Source organism: Pseudovirgaria hyperparasitica, assembly GCF_010093815.1.
Source record: "Pseudovirgaria hyperparasitica strain CBS 121739 unplaced genomic scaffold EJ05scaffold_3, whole genome shotgun sequence".
NCBI lineage: Eukaryota > Fungi > Ascomycota > Dothideomycetes > Acrospermales > Acrospermaceae > Pseudovirgaria > Pseudovirgaria hyperparasitica.
In genome coordinates, this window is record NW_022985551.1 from 317485 (window position 1) to 344570 (window position 27086).

General features: G+C 51.8%; 10 protein-coding genes across 10 annotated transcripts; 5 read left to right on the plus strand and 5 right to left on the minus strand.

Annotated features, from left to right (window-relative positions):
• Positions 1–1100: 1100 nt before the first annotated feature.
• Positions 1101–2694, minus strand: EJ05DRAFT_242811 (uncharacterized protein). The gene is made up of 2 exons (XM_033740077.1): positions 1351–2694; positions 1101–1294 (listed from the first exon to the last, which is right to left on the minus strand). Exons 1-2 carry the CDS (start codon positions 2528–2530, stop codon positions 1284–1286), a joined length of 1191 nt encoding a protein of 396 aa, XP_033603244.1. The 5' UTR covers positions 2531–2694; the 3' UTR covers positions 1101–1283.
• Positions 2695–4643: 1949 nt separating this feature from the next.
• Positions 4644–5036, plus strand: EJ05DRAFT_497357 (uncharacterized protein; the record flags this gene model as incomplete). Its single annotated transcript, XM_033746526.1, has 2 exons — positions 4644–4787; positions 4842–5036. 2 exons carry the CDS (start codon positions 4644–4646, stop codon positions 5034–5036), a joined length of 339 nt encoding a protein of 112 aa, XP_033603245.1.
• A 1007-nt stretch (positions 5037–6043) lies between these two features.
• Positions 6044–8143, minus strand: EJ05DRAFT_508042 (AMP-binding enzyme; the record flags this gene model as incomplete). The annotated part of the gene is made up of 5 exons (XM_033747976.1): positions 8010–8143; positions 7537–7943; positions 7214–7481; positions 7017–7159; positions 6044–6958 (listed from the first exon to the last, which is right to left on the minus strand). Exons 2-5 carry the CDS (start codon positions 7828–7830, stop codon positions 6044–6046), a joined length of 1620 nt encoding a protein of 539 aa, XP_033603246.1. The 5' UTR covers positions 7831–7943; positions 8010–8143.
• A 1778-nt stretch (positions 8144–9921) lies between these two features.
• EJ05DRAFT_243018 (uncharacterized protein) lies at positions 9922–11722 on the plus strand. Its single transcript, XM_033740078.1, has 4 exons — positions 9922–10437; positions 10499–10958; positions 11035–11102; positions 11179–11722. The coding sequence occupies exons 1-4, from the start codon at positions 10230–10232 to the stop codon at positions 11553–11555; spliced, it is 1113 nt and encodes a 370-aa protein (XP_033603247.1). The 5' UTR covers positions 9922–10229; the 3' UTR covers positions 11556–11722.
• EJ05DRAFT_448995 (phenylalanine ammonia-lyase) lies at positions 11715–14620 on the minus strand. Its single transcript, XM_033742323.1, has 2 exons — positions 13993–14620; positions 11715–13942 (listed from the first exon to the last, which is right to left on the minus strand). Exons 1-2 carry the CDS (start codon positions 14121–14123, stop codon positions 11890–11892), a joined length of 2184 nt encoding a protein of 727 aa, XP_033603248.1. The 5' UTR covers positions 14124–14620; the 3' UTR covers positions 11715–11889.
• A 924-nt stretch (positions 14621–15544) lies between these two features.
• Positions 15545–16368, minus strand: EJ05DRAFT_473405 (uncharacterized protein). The gene has a single exon (XM_033743394.1). The coding sequence runs from the start codon at positions 16264–16266 to the stop codon at positions 15934–15936; it is 333 nt and encodes a 110-aa protein (XP_033603249.1). The 5' UTR covers positions 16267–16368; the 3' UTR covers positions 15545–15933.
• Positions 16369–17079: 711 nt separating this feature from the next.
• EJ05DRAFT_497361 (DUF254-domain-containing protein) lies at positions 17080–19072 on the plus strand (the record flags this gene model as incomplete). The annotated part of the gene is made up of 2 exons (XM_033746527.1): positions 17080–17713; positions 17775–19072. The coding sequence occupies 2 exons, from the start codon at positions 17080–17082 to the stop codon at positions 19070–19072; spliced, it is 1932 nt and encodes a 643-aa protein (XP_033603250.1).
• A 159-nt stretch (positions 19073–19231) lies between these two features.
• On the minus strand, positions 19232–21213 carry EJ05DRAFT_473407 (uncharacterized protein). Its single transcript, XM_033743395.1, has 3 exons — positions 20683–21213; positions 20503–20631; positions 19232–20453 (listed from the first exon to the last, which is right to left on the minus strand). The coding sequence occupies exons 1-3, from the start codon at positions 20875–20877 to the stop codon at positions 19305–19307; spliced, it is 1473 nt and encodes a 490-aa protein (XP_033603251.1). The 5' UTR covers positions 20878–21213; the 3' UTR covers positions 19232–19304.
• A 207-nt stretch (positions 21214–21420) lies between these two features.
• EJ05DRAFT_461371 (uncharacterized protein) lies at positions 21421–23903 on the plus strand. The gene is made up of 2 exons (XM_033742642.1): positions 21421–22003; positions 22055–23903. The coding sequence occupies exons 1-2, from the start codon at positions 21628–21630 to the stop codon at positions 23812–23814; spliced, it is 2136 nt and encodes a 711-aa protein (XP_033603252.1). The 5' UTR covers positions 21421–21627; the 3' UTR covers positions 23815–23903.
• Positions 23904–24490: 587 nt separating this feature from the next.
• EJ05DRAFT_535710 (uncharacterized protein) lies at positions 24491–25876 on the plus strand (the record flags this gene model as incomplete). The annotated part of the gene is made up of 2 exons (XM_033749267.1): positions 24491–25610; positions 25819–25876. The coding sequence occupies exons 1-2, from the start codon at positions 24862–24864 to the stop codon at positions 25874–25876; spliced, it is 807 nt and encodes a 268-aa protein (XP_033603253.1). The 5' UTR covers positions 24491–24861.
• Between the last annotated feature and the right edge of the window lie 1210 nt (positions 25877–27086).

A 27086-nucleotide genomic window follows, 5' to 3' on the forward strand; every position in this document is an offset into this window, starting at 1 on the left:
CATGCATGACAAGAGCGACAGCGCGACGAATAGTAGACAGTACCTACTTCATCCATGAACTTCCTCCACCCAGGGCGACTTTCACAGTCCTTGGTAGCCTTGATAGATTCACACCCGGTGGCCATAGGTATGGAAAGTGTCAGCATGAATACGCGCCTACCTTAACTTCGTCCAGGTCGTGAGTCTCACGAGCATTAAAATGATAGGAGTCTCAGACTTTGACTCATGATGCGGTGTCTGTTAGTGCAAGCGTAAACCACTACTGTGGTGCCTGCCCATCCATATTCATGGCTACTACATATGAGAGATATCTGTACATACATCGACAATAGTGTGAGACATGTTGTGTAGACAAAAGATTGTTCTATACCTGTGATTACAGGGCGCAGTGATGTTCTGCTCGTCGGCATATTCTGACATTATGAAACTGAAGTAGTTTTGGTTACTGCGCTTCTACCAAGGCAGATCCGATTGCAAATGACCCCAAAGAACGCCAAGACTGGGTATTAGTATATATGAGATAGCGAGTGGGCGTCGTGATTCGTAAGAGGTCTTGACAGGCCGCGTTTCACGTGAACGCGGTCCGACGCATTGTCGTTCATCGCTTGAAAGGATTTCGAAACATACATCGCAGGCGTCCGTGAGAAGGCTTATTCTGATGACTCTTCTGACTTTGGCGACTCTGTCTTCCAGAAGGCGCGGCGCTATCGTGCCGTGGAAACGACGTCATGGGAAAGCATTCTGACGATATCGTGTTCGGAGACTGCTCCATGAGCGTCCACAATGGAATGTGCTTTGATACACTCGCTGGGGCAGTACTTGGACGGGTGCTAGGGCCTGACACAGACGTGACACCGCCTAACGATGCAGCCTTTGATTTTTTGTGTTTGACGAAGCGCGAAGACTCGTCATATTGACGTGCGACAAGTTCCTGGCTTGGTGATGGTTCCTCATAAGTTTGCGGTGGGGGGACGCTTCGAAAGAATGCAGCGAGCTCGGCAGTCGATTCTGCTCGCTGCTTATCACGAGGTTGGAGTTTGCCTAAGCCGGTGTTCTTGTAAGGTTTCGGACGGACTCTAGCATTGGCATTTGCATTTGAGGCGCCGCGCGCAGGAGTGCTATCGGCATTCATGACTTGCCGCAACGGCGTGGAAGGGGAGGAAACGGCGATTTCTGCTTTGCTGGGTAGAGCTGGAAGCGGTTTTTCCTTACGTCCCGACGAGGTACGCCCGGACGAGGACCGTGAGGTCGAGCTTCGCGACGACGACGTACGGCTTTGCTGCTTATGGCTTTGCTACGTCGCATTAGAACAGCGTGACATGCGTGCCAGGAGACGGTATCGTATTGTACCGTAGACAAGATTGAAGATGAGGCATATACTCGTGATTGCACGATAATGAAAGATTAGACATACCATCGTGCGTCTGGCTGCGGCAGCACAACGCTTCTCAAACTCATTCACGCACAGAGCACATCGCTGCAACATTTTTCCAAGCTTTCTAGCCTTCTCTTGAAGAATTTTCACGTTGTTTTCCCAAATGCCCGTGTTCTTACGCATAGCAACATAGATGTCCCATTGTTCTCTGCTGTCACGTGTCCATTCTGCGCCAATTCTTTCCAGATATGTGCTAAACACCAGATTTGCCTCTTGTAGCTTAGCAAGGTCTGCCGTGTAATCAGTCATCATTTGCGAGTATGCCTTGATGAGAGCGTCTATGCGGATATTGCCTTCCAGAGTTTGTGTCCTGTACTTCCGGTCGGTAAGAAGATTATCGAAAACGGCAACATGCTGTAAGGGTAGTGCCAGATTTCGATATAGGTCTGATACTTCCTTCAATGACTGATCAAAATCGCCGTTGACGCGCTCCAGAAAACTGTCTAATTCCTGGACGAAACCACTGAGGATGTTGGATACCTCAGGCACAGACTGTGCTATTGACTGACAGAGAAGGTGCACGCCAAATATGACCTGCGACATAATCTTCATTATGGGATGATGCTTGGACTCTGAGTCGGACGTCCACTGTGCATTGTATGAGACGTTTCCAGCACCGCCTTTCTGATTCAGTATCAAAGATCGACGAGATCTGCCCTTGAATTTATCTGGATTCGTCTCTCTGTAGTTTGAACAGTCCTCCTTCTTCCCAGCGTCCAGCATAGACTCTTCGAAGGGGCCTTGCAATTCGATCAGAGGATGGGTAGGGAAATGCGAAGGGACGCGCGATGTTTCGACGTATATTTTTTCGTCCGAGTAGTATGGTTTGTCGCGATTGGCATCCGAACCAGAGCTTGCTTTATTTGCGTTGGGAACGCTATGGAGAGCACCATTCTCGACATTTTGTATAGGACACAACACAGGCGCAGTGGCTAAGTTAGATCGACTTCGAATTGCGAGTTCGTGTACTGGTATCTTGCCGGTTGGTTTAGACAGTTTCATTGACGGTAGTGGCCCGCCAACATGAGGAGTGAAATTCGAAGGATCAGAGCTATGTCTGTCGCTCAGAGTCAGGATTGACATTGGCATAGCCATGTCGACTCTGGCCCAAGGACACCCCGCAAGGCTCACGACCTTCGACCCCGAGGCACCAACGCCTCAAGGCCGACGATGTTTGACAGATCTATGGGAAGGACGGTGTGTTGCAAATGCTGTGGCTATGCGACAGTACACTCCAAAGAGACAGCGTGTTGTGGTCTAGGTGAGGAGATGGTAGGGCTTTCGAAGGACAGCAAAAGCAGACGAAGGACAGGGATTGCGGCGCCAGCTTTCTGCATGGTGTTGTGTTGGTTTCTGTGGGGTGGATGATCGAGCGGCGCGAGAAGATGCGGAGATGACCAGGCGTTCCCGCCGCGACAGCAGGACTATGTAGTCGGAGCGAACGTAGCAGGACAGAAGGGAACGGTAAATGAAGAGGATGAAGAAGAAGAAGAAGTAGAAGGGCAGATCAATGAGGAGGGAAAGTAACGAAGATTTGAGGCGCGCTGGGACAGAAGCACAAGCAAACGCTGAGAGGAGAAACAAGGCCAAAAGGTTTCTTCTCCGCCTACAGGAGGATGAGGAGGAGTAGGGAAGGGCAGGGAGCAGCAGTGATGAGGAGTGAGGAGGAGCGTGCTTGGGGTGCTTTTGGGGTGCTTTTGGGGTGCTTTTGGGGTGCTTTGGTGGCTTTGGTGCTTGTCTGCAAGGTTTTGGCTGCTTCGTGCTGATGGGATCAGCGGCCCAAGGAGCTTTTGCGCTTATTAGCGCCCGCCATTGACCCCCGACGCCTGCAAAAATCTCCCCCTCGCTGTCCTCCTCCCCACCTGTAACCACCCTCCCCCCGTCACAACCAACCAGTCATTTACGCCGCACCCCTGGCTTCTTCTCCCGCGTCTTGAGCTTGTTTGTCGTTCTACTTCTGATTACGTATGATGACCTTACGAGACGTCCTCCATGATGCATGTCGTTGAGGTCGGCGTCGTCGCGTAGCTGAAAGACGACGTCGATGACGGTGACGACAACGATGACAAGAACAACACGCCTTTTCTATGGCAATGAGAACGTTGAGTACTGCTACCGTGCTTTACATTCTTCCCGATGCCTTAATCTCGGGGCTCGTCTCTGTCGAGATGAAGCCCAATCTCGCGAAGCTACTGCTCATCTGCTTCAGCTGTCAATTTCCTCGCAGAGAAGAATCGATCAATCTCCTATAGGTCCCTTGCCTTATGGCCATCTACCAGCTATCGATCCTGGAAACAATCAGCATGTATCAAGAAATGACTGGTCCTAGCGCTAGCATCATAGACATGGAGCGGACCGACGGATGACGGCTTTGCGGGCGATCAACAAGTTACAAGACCACGATCCTCTATGCCAGTGCCATCGATGCTGTGAAACAGACGAACTGATGTCTTCCATGACGCTACCGTCAGTGGCGAGGTGGTGTCGGTTGGGTACAATAACACGGCGAGACACACTCCGTTACACAGGACTTAATAACGCAGATGCTGACACTTCAGTCAGAGTTGTAGCATGCCCTTCCATCCAGCGCCAGACATGTGGCACTCACTCCCTGTTCATTGTGCTCGATGGCTTGCTCCAATCAACGCCTGTGATGTGCTCTGCCAGCGTACACCCTTGAAACACAAAGCATAAGTTACACTTCGTCAGAGTGATAGAAGACGAGCTACTTTGAGCACTGCGATAGCATCGCAGTTGAAACATGGGACGAATACGAGAGGCGATCTGTCGGCATCCATCTTCAATGTGTCGGTCGGCTCTCCAACACATACCTCAGAGGTCCTTTGATGTCAATCATACCTAGACTCGGCTCGATTGGGAAGCCTTGATGCGCAAGTCGCAGTCGGCAACTCAAACGTCCTAACACCAAGCTCTTAATACGCGTTCCAGAAGCAGGCCTCATAGCACCAACGCTCTCAACAGAACTCAATACACTCCTTTACGATCATCGTCCTGCCATACGAACCGAATGCAGACAGACCGCTTTCTAGGCGTCACGTAATCTACATCAGGTTTGTTTCTTGAGTATGGAATGTTGCGCACTAGCTGCCCCTCTCCAAGTCCAGTCCCTGATAGGACAGTTGCCTGAGTGTAGAATCACAGATGCACGTTCTCGCGGCACATCAAACAACCTCGTAAGTTTATCCAAATGGTCTGTTCTCAAGCCTGCGATTCATCGACATACCAATTCTTCGGCCCAATGCTCCTTGCTCTCGGCATTCGAGTAGTCTATATGATACGCAAGCTTAACAACCAGCGAGACTCCAATTCACCCACACAGCCACACAGTGGAGTATATGGTTCTCGTTTTTCCCTTCCATTCTCTGAAAATCTGACTCTGAATCAGATAACATGGTCCAGCATCTACGATACGCATCTACCCACCCCCAGCCAGATCCACATCAGGTCAAAGTCAAATCTGTTACTGCACGGTCCAACAACAAGGACAATTACAGGGGTTCACTTGCCGAGTCTGCAGGTCATGGTGATTAAGCTCGCCGCACTACCGGCATTTGCACATCTTCGCGACAACCAGCAATAAGAGAAGACTCTAGTCCATTCATCTTGTTGCATAGTAAGCTCGTGTGGGCCTTCCACCATGAACCACGTTCCACAACTCCAGACTTCGCTGACAGTGCAGTTCATCGCACAGCAGCGGGGACGTTCCCCATCAAAGAAGTCTGCTCCTGATTTTCAGACCCCGAGCCACTACATTCTGGATATGAAAACAAGAACAAGAAGTCTCCCACTATGATCGCATGTATCGTGAAACAATGGTAATAGGGCCCCATGAAACGCGCATTAAATACTGAACGTTGAAACAATAGTTGACGTGTGGCGCAGCTAGTGGGACAGTGGTGGCGGCTCATGGCTTTTAGGCGAGATAGCCGCGAGCTCGGATGCTAGTGTGGTTCGTGTATGTGGCTCGTGTGAGAACTGGGTTAAAAGTATGCTCGGACTGTGTCTATTCGAAACAGTCACCACAGATTTAGCTTTCCTATACCTTCTAAACTACCCGAAGAAAATGAAGCTACAGAGATCAGTGTAGCTGACCTTTTTTAAACCCTTCGAGCGGCTCACTTCCCACGAACTGTTTGCTTTGATAATGACGCACAGAATGCATCTGCTATAGGTATAATTATTGGATAGTCACGTGAATACTTACGTAATGTCTTAATCATCCATGCTTGGCAGTGCACACTTCTTTAGGACAGATTATCATCACGGACAACTGCATTAGCACCAATTGAAGACTCATTGAGAGTATTTCCATCTCCCCTGCTCTATGACAGATCCTCCGGTAGACGATATAACACCCTCTGAGTACTGCACTCGGCAGCATCGATCCTTCGCATTCCCGTTCTCATCAAAACCGGCTAACACGGAGGGCATATAGGACTGCGTGCGGAGGTTCGACCAAAAGTTTCAAGGAAATTATCAATAGGACTTTGTGGTCTTCGTAACAGGTCATTGCAACAGTAATACGAAGGCCAGACATCCAGCATAGCTTGATACGAGATAAGTCTTCGAAGGTAAGAGGAAAGTTTCTTAGATTTCCAGAGCATACCGCTTGGACAGCTCAGCTTCATATGCCTTTTCGTTGAGTTTCCTTGATATTTCCCCTTTCGTCGTCCGTATCAGGTCTCTGCCCGGTTTCGTGAACAAAACCAGTCCTCGTGTGAGTCGCACGAGTTCCGAGCACGTGTCATTAGTCTTCTGGATAGTCGGCCAAAGGAGGCGTATCCGCTCCATCTCGTCAGTGCCATCCTCCCCTCTCCACTGCACGAGTAGGAACGGCCTCATCCGATTGCTGCCTCCTACCAGCACTCCTGCCACATTCGGATGGCTTGCGATTTGTGCTTCCAGGTCTGACGCAACGAGGCTTTTGCCATGTGCAAACACGATCAGATCATCTGTCCGTCCGGCACATTTCCATCTACCCGGTCTGTCTGGATGCGAAATGAACAGGTCCTTTGTGGGAAACTCCTGGAGTTCGGGGTACAGCTTGAAGACCTGTTGCCAGCGCTGTAGCTCTGGCCTTTGCACAAAGACGGCCTCGTACAGGTTCCCGGAAACGGGACGGAACTCCATGCCCATGCCCGGGCGAAAACTGAACCATTCCCAATCTTCGTCATCGTCCACGCCGAGGAAGTAAGCGCCGGCTTCGGTAGAGCCCATGGCTGGCTTGACTTTCACGTGGTTCTGGAGCTTTCGACCAGTCTCCACATTCATGGGCGCGCCGGCAAAGTACAGGAAATCGAGGCTTCCGAGAGCTTTCAGACCAGTGGGCGTTGCAGCTATATCGGTGATGAGTGAAGGCGGCATCATTGCGCATTGGACGTGCCCGTGCCGCAAGATTTCGCTCACAAGCTCTGGAGAGGCTGGTCCAGGGGTCGTTGGTCCGACGACAAGAACACCATTCATGAAGAAGGTGAATTGGAGTGCTATGGTCATGCCCACAAACTATGTCCTGTCAGACCAGATGCGAAAGATGAGTCAAAGTGAGGTTCGATGGACTGACATGTAATGCTGGCAGCGGCGTGTACCACCGTCTATCTCGGTAATGTTGATTCGACACTGCTGCGCCTTTCGCGTCGTCCATGAGCTCGGCGGCATCAAGTGAGGTCATCATCTCGTGCGTGTAGGTCACCAACCGTGGCACTCCTGGTAGCGAGTCGTGTTAGCTTATACGCGACGCAAGCAGGTCCAAGAATTTACCTGTTGTGCCAGATGTATGGAAGATCATCCAGGGGTCATTCTTTGCTTGATCCCAAGATCTGTCCCAGAAAACTGGTGTAGCTGGCTCATCCTGGAGCCACGATTCCAGCTGAGGAACTTGGAGGATCACCGCACCATTTCCAGAAAGTTCAACAGCTTCGCTGACGAGGCTATGGAATGTTGCATCGTGCAAGAAGATCTTGCAGTGCGACGATCGAACAAGATGGGAAAGGGCGCTCTTAGCAACGAATGGCGAAGGGAGCAACAGCTGGCAAAGTGGTCAGACCGTCTCGCATACCTTCTTTTCATAAGTCTGATTGTACCTTTGCTCGAATATGCGCGACTGCCAATGCCAGAATTGGATACCGCAAATCTTTCGGCCCGGCGTACGCGAGCGTCTCGAAGACATCTTCGAGTTGAATATGAGCCTGAAGCCAGTGTGTCGCGTGACTGACAGCATTCAGCAGCGACTTGTACGTGACATCGCGAAAGCCTTTTGCAAGATCGTTGTCATCTATGGGCACAGATGCCCACGCACGTGATGGGTCGTATTGTGCTATATCATGTAGGGTTGTGACGAGGAGACGCGACCCAGGATCACGGCTAATTACAGGCATCGAGAAGGAATTCGGTGGCGTGACGGTGTGTAATGATATATGTTATATTGACGATATCTCTCGGCATTCTCTTTTGGTGTACCTGCAGGAAGGATTGAAGACATGTAGGGTTACTATTTAGCTATTAATGAAATTTCCATCGCACAGACGCTGGTGCGAAAAACTTCATAGTGACATACCTATCCACGGCGGCAAACAAGCAATCTAAGCAACCATTCGTGTCAGTCAGCGGAATCAGTCAGCAATCGCGAGTTGCTCTTGCGAATGTAGCCTCGATGCGCTTGTTTGGATAGAAAGTGGTCGTGAATTGTCGGACCCGACGACTCGGTTGTTGGACAGATAGCATCCCGGCTTATGTACTATGGCCTATGCATCGAGGTGGAGTGCATCACGGATGATTCCGAATAGGTCACATGATCGGATACGGCAAACATCATTTCTCCTGAGAGATTCTTCACTCGTTTGTGTATCTATACCTGTTCAGCGTCCTCCACACAACTTCAGCAGGTAGCAAGCACGGATGATCTAGCATGTCTTAATCACTTGACGTGGCATTCACAGTGCGACTTCATCAAGGTATTCAATTACGAAGAATACGAAGTAACATCTCTGTTATTCGTGTACCATGTGCCATAACGTAGGTGATTGGAGGCTAGACTCGGCACTACTGATCCTGGCCTGAATGTACATCTCCACCGGGAGTCCACGTGCTAAAAAACCCTGGGTAGAGCTCCGGCTCAACGGCTGCTCAATGCGATTGACCAGCATGTCAACCTCCAGCCAGCGATCCGCATTCATCACATCTTGACAAACATTGGTCGTTGCTTGTTTGTACTCTGGTTGGCCGAAGGTAAGACGTACCAATCTTTGGACTCGGACTCTTTTCGTGCCTGGCTGCCGGAATTTCCGGGCTCCTCTCCAGGCTCCTGATTCTGCTCAACAAAGTCAAGAAAGAAAATGTTGGTGCCTCCGAGGCTGGTTATACCACTTGTAGCTGTACAGTACCATAACACTCCATATAATGTGTCGTCATCATTACCCGAGCCTGGTCATCTTCCGGGTGGAGTAGTGGAACAACTTCGTTGCCGACGATCATGTTCCGCACATGGGACTCGGAACGTGGAACGTCTATGGAAGATCCGAAGAACCATGTGGCTGGACGTACAGAGCTTCTACCTCACTCAGTCCTCTGCACTCTGCGCGCTACGAAGGTACCGACCGATGTTTCAGAGCCTGTGCCGAATCTACGAGCTGCCACGACGTTCAGGAGATCCGTGCACACCTAGGTTGCATTTTGAGGCCCATGCATGCATGCATGTCGATTCTACATCCGTTCTTCTCCAATGCAGCAGACACCAATTTCGCAATTCTTTGCTGGAGATGCCATAAAGGGGGAATATCAACACTCAGCCTTTCGTCTCTTTGGCCAAGTAGTGCTCCAGCGATGCGCCAGGTCGCGCACAGGGACTCAACATTCTGGTATAGGAGAAATGCCAGTGCGTCGTGATAGACCCACCTCACCACAAAATCCTCCACGCTCGGGATCGTATCCAATACCGCTGAGGATCATGGCATACCATGTCGTCAAAGCAGGTTCTCGTAATTGGAAAATGTACTCACCCCTGGGCTCACGACTCGTGGGATGATTCCAAATCGAGATCCACCCCCACGCCGTGGAATGCGGTGGAGAAAACTTGAATATCCCAACTTTACGGACTGGGCTCCGCACACAACGTTGAAGACGGATACGGATTGAGGTCCAGCCTTTTGCGGCTCTCATCATTTCCTCTCTCGCCCATGCTCAAGCCATAGCTTCGGCTCAATTCAACTAATTTGGGACAAGAACAAGATATTCACAACTACGACACTCGTAGGTCTTTGTGAACCGTGTTGTGTGAGATTGAGCTGAGCTTGTTTCAAGCTCACACGTTATGTCAGGTGAGGACAAAGCTGTTATTATGATTTCTGACCTTTATTTTACTCCTAATGCTCAAAGAAGATATCGGAAGGCTGTGCACTGAAGACAGACTTGTCTTGATTAAGAGTTTCACGTTTCAGGTCTTGTTGCTTGTGCATGTCACCACTGCGTATGCTTAAAAGCTATATCCATGCCATATGGCCCGTACCTTATCTGACAGCTCGAGTCAGATCACATGCGATCGAACAGCCTTTTTGACTCCACCGCATACCCAAAAGTCTGATTATCCCCGCTCTAAGGAATTTTTCCTTGGACTTTGCTGGATTCGTGGGTAACCCCATTGTACGTTTGTTGGAACCGCACACTTTTTCGTACAGGCTTGTCCCTTTCTACCGGTACCGAAGCTGGTCGAGCATCACGAAAACCATAATAACAACAACCACGACAACGACATCGATCCAACTACAATACACAAACTACGATGTCCAAAACCTACACGCCGGAGTTTCTGGCCCAAAATAGTGGCGAGGACCTGATCGCTTGCGCTACTATTTTCATCATACTCAACACCACCTTTGTGGGACTGCGGTTCTACGCGAGATTTACGAAGCAGACCTCACTAGGACTCGACGACTATGTGATTGCCTTTGCATGGGTTGCGAATATCGGATTATGCGTGCTCGCAATAAGTGAGTAGCCTCTATACTCGCACTCCCATTCCAATGCTTCATATCCTGATCTTCAGCACAGCCATGGTCCCGATAGCCGGCGTTGGTCGCCACGCAGCATACATCCACAAAGCGCACCCGGAGAAGATAATGTCATGGGCGAAATCGATATACGCCCTCGAATGGCTGTACCTGCCCGCCGTCGCCCTGCCAAAGGTCTCCATCCTGCTCATGTACCTGCGCATCTTCCCGTACGGCTGGGTCAAAGTCTCGACCAAGATCCTCATCTTCGTCGTGCTTGCAAACTGGTTCGCCTACCTGATCGTCTCGTCGCTGCAGTGCATCCCCGTCGAGTTTCAGTGGGACAAGTCGATCGAGGGCGGCCGCTGCTTCGACCAGGTGACGTTCTATAAGACGGTCAATATCCCGACGATTGTTACGGACGTGATCATGCTTCTGCTTCCTATCCAGCCGGTGCTGGGTCTGAATGCGTCCGTGACGCGGAAGGTGGCGCTTTGCTTTATTTTTCTTGCTGGCAGTGTGTAAGTCAACCTAATGACACCGACATCCCAAGCACTCGAAAAGTGCAAGTGCAACAATACTGACCGTCCACGCCAGAGGTTCCGTCGCCGCATGCATGCGCATGGCCGCCTTCTTCCACACAAACGCCTTCACAGATAACACCTGTAAGTTCCCCCTGCCTCCCCTTCCCTTTCCCCCCCCTCAATCCTCTTCAAACACGCCCCTAACTCCCACCCACAGGGGCCTCCGTCGAACTCGTCGGCTGGTCCGTCGCCGAACCAGGCATGTACCTCACCGCCGCCTGCCTCATGTGCCTCCGCCCACTCCTCATCCGCCTCGGCCGCAAACTGCACCTCACCCGATTCATGTCCAAGCACAGCGTGTCGGCAAACTCGGCGACCAACCACATGCGCACACCGCCGTCCGCGCGCTCCAAGACTACGACCACGGACGTGGACTTGGACATGGATATGGATGATGATGATGACGACGATACGTATGCGCTGCATGAGCGGTTGGGGTCGGCGGATAGTAGGGCGGAGATTGGGGGTGGGGGTGTGGCGCCCGGGACGGCGAGGACGGTGGAGGGGAAGATGGTGGGCGAGGGTCGGTTTTGATATCGGGTTTGTGTATGAGGTTTGCATGCTGTTATGGATGAGATGAGGATTGGGTTTGTTGGTCGGTCGGTCGCGAGCATTCATTAGAGCGCTTGGAATGCGCGATGTGTGGGTGGGTGGGTGTAATGTTATTGTCTGCGGGCAGGCAGATGGCACACTGCGTGCATGCGTATGTACGTACATACGCGGCAGCTCACGACGGCCAAGCAAGAAGAAAACCATGACGAATAAACAGTCTATGGATGTATCTTTAGACCCAATCTAATATAGATACCCCCCCAGATCGCCCAAAACGCCCTTGCAGAAGAACCGCAACAGTCGCCGGCAAGAAAAATCACAACTTCGAATTCCTGGCCCGCGACTTTGCATCCTCGTCGACCTCGCGCACACAATCAACGACCACATCCCACACTGAGCCATCCACAATCCGCTCGAACACATCCCCTATCAATCCGCCCATCGTCGGCGCTCGGATAGAAGATTCCTCCCTATCCTCCTCCTTCTCCTCGACACCAGCCCTCTCACCCCGCGCCACCACACCAGCCACGCCCTTATCAACCACAACCTCAGCAAGACTCTTATTCCGCAAAAACGGCACCCCACACGTCCTCCGCACAAACCCATACAACCGCCGCGACCCCAGCCCCAAATACTCCACCGTATCCGGACTATCAAAATGCTCCTCCCGCACACGGACAAATTCCGCAAGCGAGAACGCAGCGCAGGACGTCGTCCACTCCTGCAGTATCTGCGCGGATTGGACGTGGTGCGGACCAAGGGCGTCCAGCAAGACGGGCAGCGTGGCTTGTGCTGCCCCGCGGAAGCGCTCGGGCGAGTCGAGGCTCATGCCGGCGACGAGACGGGCCTGGAACGCGGACCAGGCGGCCTGATGGATTTCCTCTGCCGCGGCGACGGTGATGTCGATGGGAGCGAAGACGAGGCGCTGGAGGTGAGATTTGAAGAGCGGTTCGAGGGCGGCGCGGAAGCGCAGGTCCATGGAGCGGATGTCGAGGGCTTGGCAGAGGGCGACGAGGGCGGCGGCGATCATTTGGGCGAGGACGGCGAGGGCGTCGAGGGTGTAGCGGCATGCGATGAGGGCGAGGGAGTTGAGGGATTGGTTGCCCATTTCGGCGGTCTGGACGTGGGAGGCGACGGAGCTGGCGAGGAAGCCGAGTTCGGACTGGAGGGCGGCGACGAGGATGTCTGTGCCCTTCCAGATGAGGGATGTGCTGGGTTCGTCGATGACGAGGTTTGGCGGCAGGCCTCTGTTTGTGGAGGGGTTGATGAGCTCGGTGGTTTGGGTGAAGAGCATGCGGCCGATGGACTCGCAGGCCTGGCGGACTTTTTCCATGGCGCTGGTGACGCTTTTGGCCTGGAAGTTGCCGCCGTGGAGGACGCGGGCGGTGTCGGTGTCGAGGAGGGGGTTGTCGGTGATGGAGTTGAGTTCGATTGAGATTTGGGAGAAGGCGAGCTGGATGTCTTCCACGATGGGACCGAGCCATTGGGGGGCGGTGCGGATGGAGTAGCGGTCTTGTCGGAGCGTGTTGTTGCTCGCGTGGCTGTTTGATAGGAGTTGCGAGCCCTGGAGACAGTGGCGGATCGTGTTTGCGACTGATATCTGGCCTGGGTGCGGGCGCACTCTCGCGATGAACGGGTCGAAGCTCTCGTCGGTGCCTGCGAGGGCTTCGACGCTCATGGCAGTCAACATCTGGGCTAGGTTGGATAGCAGGATTGCCTCGTGCATGGCCAGGGCTCCCACAGATGCAGACACAGCGGTGCCATTGACGATCGCTAGGCCTTCTTTTGGACCTAGCTGGATGGGCGAAATGTTGCTGCTCTTCAGCGCCGCCTTTGCGCTCTTCAGATACCTAGATTTGCCCTTCTTAACTCGGACAATGGCATTGGATCGGCCCTGGAGAGCGGCGCCGATGTATGCGAGAGGACTGAGATCTCCAGAGGCGGATATGCTACCACGCATCGGTATGATGGGCGTGATGTCTTCATTGAGAAGCGACAGCAGAGTCTCGAGCGTAGTCACTCGGATACCGGAGGCTCCACTCGCCAGTGAGTTTGCTCGTACGAGCATGGTGGCCTTGACCCAAGTCTCTGGCATCGACACCGAAGGGCGCAACACGCTTGTGGAGGGTTCCTGAGCAGCGTTCGGTCGTCGCATCTGTAACTCCTCGGGGACGAGGCCAAACCGTAGAAACTCAATCAGATTGTCCTGTAGTTGATAGACGTGCTCCGTGCGAGTATCTGCGCTGCCACCGAACCCGGTGTTGACGCCATATATGACTTCGCCATTGGCTAACAGTGTCTCTACCAGAGCCGAGCTCTTGTTGATAGCTGCAATTGAGGCTTGGTCCAGGTGTGCTTTCTGGCCATATCTGCTATCGTGAGAACAATGCCCTTGCAACCAAGCAAAATCGAAACCTACCGAGAGACGGCGATGACGTCCGCGACAGTGATGTTTCTGCCTGACAACGCTATCGGGCCTTCTTTCAACGCACGCTTCAAATGAGCCCAATGCGCTACAGTCAGCGACGAGAATGAATTGAAGGTAGGCATGTCTTATTCATGCTCAAAGTAAATCGGAGAAAAAGGGAAGGAAAAATACGGGGATGACCTTGCGAAGTAGTAGCGGTAGACGATTTATATCTGCAAAAAAAGAATATGCGAGATGAACCATGAAGCGTGACAATGTGAGACGCGTTTCGCGGCAAAAAGATACCTACACTCTGCAAAGCATTTAGACTCTGTCACATTCGTATGCCGCTCGATCTTTCTATCTTTGAATTGCAAATCCTGGTGGCGTTGTTTTCCCCATGCACGTCCCTTGAAGCAGTCTAGCAGTCTATTCCTGGTTTGCAGTGATCTGTCACACGGGGTCTCCCAGCACGAGGAGGATGTTGCATGAATAATCAACACAAAGCACAATATCTGCCGAGTGCGCCGTACTAAGCGATTCATGCACTTCGGCTGATACAAGCTACATACTCACGTGTATAGATATATACATACACACAAGAGGGCTGGCGCACTTTTGTGTACCATCGGAATTCAACAAAAACAAAACAACAAACAATAAAAACGACAACTGCTGACATCACGTTCACTCGAACGATATCACTCGGAAGTTGCGGTGAGCCCCTGAGGTGACAAATGCCCGTGCCTGAGAGGAAGGCGCTAGTCCAGATTCGACTCATAGGCTAGAATAGCTGCATAGAAGTCGTACACTTCTACTGCAGCCATCACCTCCAGGTCATCGATTCACAGTTGGCCAACAAAGCAGGGCTGCCACAGGTGTGAAGAGATAGCTATGCTGATAGGCTTTCCAAGCTTGCATCATATCATGGCATTACACTACACTCAGCCCTACAGTAGCGGCTATCTAACGTAGTCACCGAAAAGGCCGTATATCTAAGCCCCTTTCGGCGCTCGCTAATGCAAGTGAAACTCACTACCGCACAGGAGGCTGGTTGCTTGCTGTAAGGGGTTAAGCTGGAGCTTGCTCAACTCGCTATCATGTCGAAGAACGCGCGGAATATGCAACGAAACCTATCGAACTCGCATACAAGTCCTATCGGAGCCCTCCCGCTATCGATCAGGCTATCAGAAGCGACGATGGTTGTGGTGCAGCAATAGGATTCCATGCTGACAATTATGTGCCTATCACCAAATCAGTCTGCACAGCGGGTGTTCTTCGCAATCTGCCAGCAGTTGAGCAAAGGCATCCTTGCTAAGATACGCCCGAGCCAGCCCGGACTTGCAAATGACTTTCACCTGAATCCGAGGTTTATACGTCTTGGCAAGCGAAGGTCAACAATCGTTACCGGCGACACACCCAGCAGGAAACTGTATTTGTTGAGTCAAGCACTAGAACACAGCACGGCTGGGCCGTTCAGTATATTGATTAAAATGTTAGACACTATAGTGAAACAGGACGATTAGAGACCAACCATCTTTGCGACGGAATCACTACTACTAACTTGGAATATCCGTCACCCATGCCTCTGTCAAGTCCTCAAAGGTCCTCGGTGCATACACAGCAGAGATGCCTGCCGAAATGCTGAAAGTGAGCTGCTGCATGATAGTCTTATCTCGATGGAGAAGTAGCTAGTGGGTTCAACTGTAGCTACATAGTTATAACATGGCTAACAGCGAGACTATATTGGTTCCTCGTGTGAGATGTGGCGTGTTCGCGGAGCAGACGGATAAACACTAGGTCGAGAGCTATGAATTATGTCGTGACGATCCATCTAGGATCTTATGGGAGGCCAGAGCCTTGCACCCAGTCCGGAAGACTTGGTCGTATATAAACCGATTTGTGGTCGTTCGAGCATGCATGGCCGCATGTATGTGGCAACCTTTCGACAAGCTAACCACAAGTGAAGAAACAGCCAATTTGCTTGAAACTACAATCATAGCAGAACCTGCGGAGGTTCCGGTGGACTCGTTGTGCCTCAGCAAACTCGGAAGAGTCCCGGACTCTGTAGCAGGCAGAACAGCATAATAGCCCGTACTTTTCCGCGACGTTGGACTGGTGGAACACGACGAGATCCTCTTCTCTTGTAAAGTTCCTCGGCCTAACCAGAGTAAAGAGATGGAAACACGTCAGTCGTAGCATCATCTGCTCCGCTGAGCAAAGATAACTTGCGATTTCGAGGTGCAGCTCACCCGGCAGATGCATGAAAGTAGAGCGTTCAGACATGGGAGAAAAAGATCGAAATGTTTCTTGGGAAATGCTTAGAAGCTGTGTGATGCCTTCTGACGTGCGTTGTAGCAAGGGACTTAAAGCTTATTAAAACATTTTTCAACGACGAGCATGCTTGAGAAACTACGTAAGTACATATATTTCTAGAGGCTGATGGATGTAAGACACCAAGCCTCAGTCAGCATTAAACGTCGGAACCATGATGGACGGTATCCCCGATTAGGAAATTTTGGGTCCAATCTTCAGTTCCGAGACTAGACACTCAGCATTTGAGTGCTTACTAGGCCAGCCACAAGCAAGATCGTCAAAGTCATCGCGAGTACAAACCAGGGAATTGGCCCCAGGATCCGTGGGAACAGGACATGCTATTTGTCTGTTTCGTGGTCAGGACAGAGGCCATAGAATGTTGACCTACGGACGAAAGCATGGCATCATTAGCGCTGTAGAGTGCCGGGGACAACAATAGAGCTAGTGAATGAAGATGCTCAACGGGCTGAGCGAAGATATATGAGATATAGTTGTGATACCGATGGAATGATGAAGTGGATAACGGACAACGGAAGAGAGGGACATATATGATTCTTGATTCGGGGTCCGTGCGCCCGTAGTGCAGAGTCGCGTAAACGTCATGTCAACCGCGCGCATACACTTGGAAGGTGAAGCACAACATCGGTGCCAGGATCCTTCATGATGAAACGTCCAGAGCAATGATGATATGCCTCCATAAACCTCGAGCTGGTATATGTGCTCTGGACCGGTAGGACTATGGGCCATTCTTGAACTGACTGACCCTTGACTTTGACTTGCAGTATGGCGACTGAGCAGACCTCGGACGCCGCACAAGAGGCTCACAAGAGCATCACCTCAGAAGACCCTAACTCACCTCTACCCACCGATGGCACTGATGATAATGATGCATTACAAAGCACCTCCGAACCTGTATTAGATGTCTCCAGAGAGAACACCCCGCCGCCACTGCCACCACGACCACGGCAGAGACCAGATGATATTCAACATGGTTCGAAAACGTTAGCCGTGCCTGTAAGGGGTGCGCGCCCACATCTGCAGTCGAAGGCTACAACGGCGCTCTCTTTACAAGATGTACACACACAGAGTGAGAGTCGGAGGAACTCATACTCAGCGCACGTATCGCGGAAGCGCAGTATTATAAGCCTAAGGAAAGGCCGAAGCAGAAGTGGGAGCGAGGTGGACGATGTCGCAAGTATAAAAAGCTATGCGCCCACCCTAGGCGTTGGCGCAGATGTCGAAAGCATATTGGGAGAGGTCCTCAAAAATCAAGAGACGGGCCTCAGGAGCTTAAGTGAACACTTTGCTCTATCACAACAGCAGGACGTGCTGTTTCCTGCAGATCCAGAATTCGAAGAGGCCTATCTACACGAGTTCGACTCGCTGACTGATGTGGAAAGCGACAACATGAATGAAGGTCAGCTCGAACTCGTAGACCATGGTCATGTTGTGCCATAGCTAATATCATTTGTATGTAGATGCCGTCCTCCAGCAATGGAAGCTAAAGTTGAAGCATTTCATGATCCTTTCCTCGGCCGGAAAGCCCATCTACAGCCGTCATGGCGACGATCGCCTCATATCCCACTATATTGGTGTCATACAAACCATCATCTCCTTCTACCAGGATGCTGAAGACGGTCTCCGAGGCTTCACAGCCAATGATACTCGCTTTGTGATTCTCTCCAAAGGCCCTCTGAACCTCGTTGCCATAAGCCGCTTGAGCGAGAGTGACTCGCAGCTGCGCTCCCAGCTCGAAGCTCTCTACATGCAAATCCTCTCCACGCTGACCCTTCCCAGCATGGAACGCATGTTCTCTAACCGCCCCTCGACTGACCTCCGCCGTCCACTCGAAGGTACCGAGACTCTAATATCCGCCCTTGCAGACGGCTTTACACGCGGCTCACCGTCCACGCTCCTATCTGCGCTCGAATGCCTCAAATTGCGGAAGTCACACCGCCAAGTTATCAACAATACGCTCCTCAAGACACGCTCGCCAAATTTGCTCTACGGCCTCATTGTAGCCAGCGGCAAACTCGTTAGCGTTGTACGCCCCAAGAAGCACTCCTTGCACCCTGGCGATCTCCACCTGATCTTCAACATGCTCTTCGAAGCTGGCTCCGTCAGAGCTGGCGGTGGCGAAACCTGGGTTCCGCTGTGTCTGCCTGGCTTCAACAACACCGGCTATCTCTACATGTACGTCAGCTTCTTGCGCGCCGAAGACGACAAGCTCGAGGAAATTTCGGAGCGTCCCGATATATCATCTGAGCAGGACGAAGTAGCCATAATTCTCATTAGCGCAAACAAAGAAAGCTTCTTCGAGCTAAAACAAATGCGCGACGACCTCGTCTCACAGCTAGCGAAAAACCGAAGCTTGTCGCATATCAACAGTGCTATCAAGTCTGGACGCCCGAGCTGCACAGATATCGTTCCCGGCACACCGCTCCGCCATTTCCTATACAAATCGCGTGGAAACGTGCAGTTCACCATGCCGTCATTCGCCCCGCATATCTCGTCCGACCTTGACCGGCGCCGCCTGATATCCTTATACCACGACCTCTCCGCCAGTATCCACGCGAAGCCAACGACTCTGAAGGTGCATCACAATGTAGGCGTGCACTGCATCAGTCTTGCATGGGCGACTTCGTTTTTCGAGCTCTACTGCGTAGCACCGGGGACAACGAGTCGGATAGCGTTGACGCAGGCAGCGAATAAGATTGTGGAGTGGGTGCGGAGAGAGGAGGAAAGGGTGTTTATCATTGGCGGTGCGGTGTTTTAGACGTTAATATCGGCCCTGCGCGGGCCTGGACTATGGAATACGATGTCTCCCCAAAGATGGAGTTTGGCATCGACTGGCTCCGAGGCATGGCGCACCTACACGTTCTCGAATATAATACGCCGGTCGTCACCAACGCCGCTCAAACCACTGAAGGTCCTGATACGCAATTTATCTCATATTCGTACCTCAACTCAAGCTCTATAAAGTATGCTGCCAAAAGTCCTAAACACCCCTACCATCCGCGGCCCCGAACCCAGACATCCACAACCTCCTCGCCGCCATCCACAACAAGATACCACCCAAACGCAGCTCCCGCCACACACGCATGATTCGGCCACACCATCACCTTCTCACCAACACCCATCCGCCGCATCTTAATCCGCGCCTCATCTCCATCCCGTTCCACCGCACCCTCTTCCGCATGTTCCCCGCGCCAGCCCAGAATGCTGTGCTCCTGCGAGATCTTGTCCACAACCCAGCCCGTCGGCGCCGCCTCGCTGTACGTCACGGGCACGACACGCTTGACACTAGCATCATCTGCTTTGATCGCACACGCAGCGGCGTACGTCGCAGAGCCGACGTCAAGCCACGGCGTCACGACGCCCCAGGCGCTGTAGCTCTTGCATGGCTCACGGCCCAGCGCGAGTGTACCGGCGGCGACGAGCACTTGTGGCGTGGGCCGGTCGGTGTACACGCTCGCGACCTCTACCATGACGCGCAGGGCGATGTGGGACGTGTCGAGCGCGGCGACGGTGTTCTCGGCGGCCGACGGGCGAGCGTGCGTGGCGAGCTGTTGGAGGTCGAGCACCGGGTAGACGCCGGCGTGGGCCTCGAGGTCGTGGTCGCGGCGCAGGGCGTCGATGAGGCTGCGCAGCGAGGCCGTTTCGGGGCTGGGTGCGCTGAGGATGTTTTGGATTGCGGTGGCGGTGGGTGTTGCGCCGAAGGATAGGCAGAGACGAGTTTTTGGGAGGCCGGGGTAGGTAGCGATGAGGGCAGCGGCAGCGCGTAGGCCTTCGAGCTCGCTTTGGAGATAGGAGAGGGCGTCGGAGGGGGTGTTACCGGAGTAGGAGTCGCCGCGGTGCGAGTAGAAGCCGGCGAAGCGGATGGCCTTGGATGAGGACGTGAGGGCGGAAATCTCGGATAGGGTGGATTCCATGACGGGGCTGTCGACGGGGATGCCGGAGCGGTGGTAGCCAGTGTCGACTTTGATCATGATGTCGAATTGCGCGTTGGCGGTGCTGGTGTACTGAGCGATGCCTTGCACGCCGGCTAGACTATCGACGAGGAGGATGAGGCCGTTCGAGGATGGACTTGCGAGGGTGCTGGAGATTTCTGCGAGACGGCGGAGTGTTGATGGGGGAGTGGGCATGCCGTAGATCATCTTCCCTCAAATCAGTCCCATCATCGTCCCTGGACTACAATACACTTACATTAACCTTCCGTCCTTTCTCCTTACATTCCAGCATGTACGGGAGCAAGAGTTCCATCTCCGCAACCGTGCTCGCGACCAGTCTCACCGGTCCCGTCTCGCCAACTTGCAAACGAGTGAGTTCGACGGTCTGGTCTGATCAGATGGCGCTTTCCTTCACATAAATAGTTAGTAGACTTACTTTGTGCGTCTTGACGTGTGCGCGAAACAGCACACCTATGGCAGCAGCAGACTGGAGCATTGCATCGCAGTTCTTGCGGATCAGGGCAAGGTCGAGAATCGCGGCTGGAGGATCAATCTGCGACAGCGTCTTGCCGATGAAGCGCTCCTTCAGGGGCTGCGCATCAATGAGCGGGGGGCAGTGGTTGAGCGACATTGTGAGGTGAAGATGAATCTACTGTATTGGTTTGAGAATGGAGGAAGAGGAAGGGTGATGGTGAATGAAAAGACTGGCAGATTTTCGAGGGTTAAATAAGACTGGTGTTATCTACTCGGTCGTGCTTCGTAGAAAGCTGGGGGCAATAGATTTCTGATCTTGGGCCAAGGTTAGAAAGCTGGGGGTAATAGAAACGTGATAAGGCGAGTCATAGGGTGAAGGACGTCAGAAGAGTTGTTGCATCGTGTGGAGCCGCCGGTAAATAGTGCTGACTACGGACAACGGCGCGGAGCGATAGTACGGTTCACATATACGATGCCTCTGGAGTGGTGATGCAGGCTCGAGACGATGTTTTGATTTATACTACAGTATATCAGATATTGGCGACAGAGTTGTCGCATCGTCTTCCAGCATGGCATTCTCGGTTCTCGATTCTCACTCAGCCTTGTCGGGACTAGTTGCCTCTTTCGGCACTAGCGTCGCGCGTCGGGACAATCGACATGGCGCATTTTCTTGGAACAAAGAAAGCTAAACACTGATTGATGCTCCCCTCACTCACTACGCCTCTTCCCCACCGACCATCACTCCTACTCCCGAGGAGGGCAATACACTTGATTGTTTGCTGATCATGGCCACCTCTACAGTACACTCTCGTTAACCTAAAGGCCTCCGATTGTCTCATCACTACCTTCTAATCCATCGATCCTGCTACCTCCTTTCTACGGCGAACAATCCCCCCAAATCGCAACAATGTCCAACGACAACGAAAGCTTCCCCCGTCTCCGCTGGTCCCGCAACACTCAGCAGCCGGAACGTCCGCATCACCGTCGTAGTCTGAGCGATGCCCTCCGCTTGATGCGCACACGCGAGGAGCAGGACAACCTGCTTGGTGACGATGAGCGAGTGGACACGGAAGAGGGGCATGTGCAAGGGCCGGAGCAGATCTTCTGTCCAAATCCCCATGCTGAGTTACCGGTCTACACGACGCTGCATAGGATACGGAGGCTGGTCATGGCGAGCATAGACGACCCGTACTCCTTTGAGCAGCTGAAGGAGCCACGAATGAACGTGCTGATTGTGAGACCGTTGGTGGATCGGTTGTATGACCCCGAGGACGTGTCCGTCGGTGAGTAGTCGTGGAGCATTGGTGCGGTGGACCAGGACTGATTGGTTGCAGTATACTGTTTGTTAGTAAATAAAGTCCAGTTTCTGCGTGAGCAGACGTCCCAGACACATCATGAAACGGTCAGCATCACACGAGCCACACTATGCGAGATCGTGGCATCGAAGATTCTGAGACGGATTGACGAAGAGCATTCCGGCCGGCCCGGACTTTTACTTCTTGCCAACGTTCTTGTGGCCAGCTTCGAGCCGTTCCAGCAAGCACCAGATGAGGTCCTGAGCGAGAGTGGACATCACAGCAGACGGACGAAACGAAATCGAAGAGGAGGATATGAGGGAACGTTGACTGCGCTGGAAGTCGCAATCATATCAAAGAGCAAGTTCTTCTTGAGCGGTTCGGCGTGCAGGAAGGTTGTTGATGCGGTCTACCGCGGTAGAGTAGTCTACACACCGACGTCCTTTATGGACATACTGCCGGACTACTACAAGCACAAGCCAGTATCGCTATATGATCCCCGCAAGGCCCCTATCTTCAACCAGTACCGCCTGATCGTGCCACGCACCCGAAACCTGATTGAGATCTTTCAGTTCCTGATTCTCTTCATCCTCTACGGCATTGCAATGCACTACCGCGACCACACCCAATGGACGGCACCCGAAGTCCTTTTCATAGTCTACGCTGCAGGCTGGGTGCTTGATGAGCTTCTTTCCATCCTCGAGCATGGCTGGGACGTCCACACGCAGAATCTGTGGTCCTTTCTCGACATATCCTTCTGCGTCATCTACATCACCTACTTGACGGTCCGCATACACGGCTGGGCGGTTGGCAACATGGAACAATGCCGGCAAGCCCTTGACCTGCTGTCGATAGCCTCTATACTTCTCTTTCCACGCATCGCATTCAATGTTGTACCGGACAACATGCTGTTCCTCTCGCTGCGCGCCATGATGGCTGACTTTACCGTGCTCACCCTGCTCGCCGTATGGTGCTTCGCCGGGTTCCTGCTCGCAATGCGCTGGCTTGCTGCCGGCCGTGCCTTTGATGTCTCGGACGATGACACGAACCCCATCACAATCTCGAAATGGATGCTCTTCATATGGTTCGGCCTCGACGGCACGGGCATCCAACAGGCGCCCACGTTTCATTTGATTCTGGGTCCCGCACTCATGGTGCTCTTCGCGTTTCTCGGAAACACGCTCTTTCTCACCGTGCTAGTGGCCATTCTCACGAATACATTCAGCAAAATCGCTGCCGACGCGAGTGCTGAGATCCAGTTTCGACGCGCCGTGCAGACGTTTGAGGGTGTCAAATCTGACAGTTTGTTCCTATATCGACCCCCATTCAACATTTTGGCCCTCGTCATCCTCCTCCCATTGAAGTTCATCCTCTCGCCACGATGGTTCCACAAAATCAACGTATTCTCCGTCAAAGCGCTGAACTTTCCCATTCTGCTGTTCATCGCACTACACGAACGCCGCAGCCTCTGGACACGCAAGAAAGCCACCGTTTCAGGCGGTCCGAACAAGAAGAAGCGGCTGTCGCTGAGCAATCTGACCCAGGGCTTCGACGTGCACGGCGACCTCAAGGCTGTCTTCGAGGCGGACCCGCCGACGAGCGTGCTGGATGCGATTGAGGAAGAAGACGACTTGGACGAGGCTATTCTGGAGAACAGCTTTGCGCATGGGCCTAGGCATGGGGATAGTCTGAGTACGCGCGGCGTGAGCGTGAGTCCGGGGGCGTATAGTGGCAGTCCGGGGAGTGGCGGCAGGAGGCGGAGGTTTAGTAGTGTTGTTACGGCGGCGCAGGTTACTTGAGGGGGTTTGTGTGGGCGTGTTGAGTGGATGGATAGATAGTTTTGATACCCTAGGAGACCCTTATTGTTAATCTGATTGGGCTGTATCCGTCTGTCGTCCTGGATGAATGAGATGTGAGGCGAACTTGAATTCTTTCGTAGTATTTATCATACTATGCCGCCCGCGCACACTGCGAGAATACAATCCGCAGCCGGTAGTGCTATGCTGACATGCCTCTCCAGCAACCACGATGGAAACTATGACATGGCGCAAGACCTCCTAATCTCATTCGCATATCACACTCCACCGCAACACTCATCAAATTATCATATATACCCCCAACATGACGAGTCCCACGTCAGTGTCATGCCAAGGTAATAAACACTAGACAGAGGCTTGGTACTAAGGCTGAGAATGAACTTCGGAAAACAGAATTGGAAATGGGAGGTTGGTGTGGAGGGCTTTATGGTGTTCATCAATTTGTGTGGGACGCTAGGGGTTGTAGACCTTCTATCATATTGGCGCGGGCGTGGTGTGACGTTGGGTGTGTGTTCATGGGTGCGTTTGTGCCTTGGTGTACCATATATGTTGTATCATGTCGTGGATTGTAGGTGAGGCTGCGGATACGTTTCGATTTCACCTGAGGATGAGACAGGTGGGTGTAACGAGGGAATAGATTTGGTCTTCCAGTCCGTATCCTTGAGGTCCGCGGTGGTAAGTGATGATTCTTATGTCTGTCTGTCTGTCTGTCTGTCTGTCTGTCTGTCTGTCTGTCTGTCTGTCATAGAATATGATGTTGGGCGTGTGAGATGCCGCCACGTCCCGTATCTGCGCCCGATTCTCAATAGTCGTTTTGAGGCATTTGACGACGCGCTGATCTGTTTTGAGACTCGGGCATCGTCAACGATTTCGACGCGTCTGCGATGGATGGTGTGGTATATCAAGTAGACGTGCCCACCCTGCTTCCTGCCTTGCATCGTCGCGTTGGACTCGCATCACTCACTACACAACACAACACAACGCCATCGCAAGTTGCGATATCCGGAAAAAGAAACAAAAAAGAAAATCATGCTTCTCATCACACTCCTCTCCTCCAGCGCGCTCGCTCACGCCGCTGCCCTCGCATACCCAGCCGACCCACCACCACCACCATCCTCCACACCCACATCCACACCCTCCTCAATCTCATCCTCTCCCTCATCCTCACCCTCCTCCAAACCATCCTCCTCCTCCTCCTCCAAATCCACCCCCACCCCAAACCCCCAAAAACTCACGCACCCAACCCCCTACACCCCCTACGACACAAACACCTCCCCCCTCGACCCCCTCTGCACAAACCCAGACTCAAACACCACAACCACCGCCTCCCCCCTCTGCCACACCCCCATCTGCGCCCTCTCCCCACTCAGCACACCCCGCCACGCCCCAACACACACCCACTGCGCCCTCGCCCTCGCCGGCATAGTACGCATCCCCGACGCCGTGAACGGCGAAGACGCATTCGCACGGCTAGACTACCTCAGCTGGGACACCGGAAACGGAAACGGAAACGGGGCAAACAGGACCTGCACGCCACAACTCGAAGCATATGGCGCGGACGCACGCAGCCGTGTGCCGTGGTGGCGGTTCAGTGCGTGTGGGGCGGGGGTGGATGTTGAGGGGGGTGCGGAGAGGGTGTATGTGCGTGGGGTGCGAGGGGGGCGTGTGGGGGGAGGGGTGACGGGGGATGTGAGGGTTGTGGTTGAGGAGGCGAGGGTGCGGAATTGCTGTTTGAATTTTGAGAGGGCTGTGGATGTGCCTGGGTGGCCGTTTTGTGGGTATGTGGATTATGCGTTTGAGGCGTGCTTGGATGAGGGGGAGGTGAGGGAGGGGATGAGGGTTGGGTGAATCTTGGTTTTTTTTTTTTCTTCTTCTTCTAGGAAAAGGAGGGAGGGGAAGAGAGAGTCAGGGTGAACGTTATTCACACTAAAGGGAGAATACCTCTAATTCTTTCAAAAAAAATTATATTCTCTTTAATGAATGTAGTATTAAGACTCTAGAAGATATTAGAGAATCTATTAAGGATAGAGATGTCAAGTCTTAGTCAAGTATTAAATTAATTACTAGCTACTTCATAGAATCTACGGCTATCTATATCGGACCTTTAGTCCGTAGTTCTTACCGTTATTCGTCTCCTTATTACTTTCCGTAATAGCTACCTCTAATTAAATCGAAATAATAAATTAACTCGAAACGATAATATCTTCTATAACGATACTAAAGTCCGTTACTCTAGTAGGCTTACTTTAATTAGATGCTTACGTAGATACTACGCGAGGTTACTTCCTAAGTATCGGTAGAAGTATTAATAGTATTATTATAATATAGCTCTACGTTTCTCCGGTTCTTACGCGAAGATAGCTTCTATTACCTTTAGATTTATAGTAACTATCTAAAGCCTATTATAAACCTTAAGGAAAGCTTCGAATTAGTTATTAGGGTATTTAAATATATGATTTAGTACTATTCTTATTACTCTTATTTCTTTTATATTTATTTAATCCATTCGTAGTATCGGTATAGCTATAGGGATCTAAGACCATTCGTACGTATTATCGTCTTTTCTTAGCTAATTTAAGTAAGTAGATTTAGCGGGAGTAGGAACTATAGGTATCGGAGTAATAACGGTTTCTATATTTATAGCCGCGGCGGCGCTTACGACGACGGTAGCGGCCGTAGTACTAGTAATAATGTTAATCTCTACGTTAGCTACGGCACTTATAATAACGTTAATATCTATATTAGTTACGGCATTAGTTTCTACTAGTAGCATAGTTTTAGTAGCGGCTTCTTCTATTTAGGAGTCTTCTATATTATGGAATTCGTTTACTAACTCCGAGTTATTAGTATTCGCGAGCTTCGCGAATTACTACCTTTATTTCTTAAACTTATCCGAGACTACTTCTTTGTATATAACTTCTATTAGATTATTATTTATATTAGTATCTAATTCTCTAACTTTAAGTAGCTTAATATCTAAGCTCGATCCCTTATCGTCTAAGAGCTTCTAGGCGTTTCGTTCTAGGAGTTCCTTAAACTAATACTCTAGCGTAGGAATTCTAGAAACTAGTATCTCTATCTAAATATTATCGAGTTTAGAATAGTAAATTATAAGTACTAGCGGCCGCTACTTTGTCGAAGAGCGTTTCGAAGGGTATTCTATTTCTATTAGAAGCTTTACGTAGTTTATCTTCTTTTATAGCGAGTAGGTACTCGAAGCTATCTTAAATATATTACTAGTACCTCCTAATGAT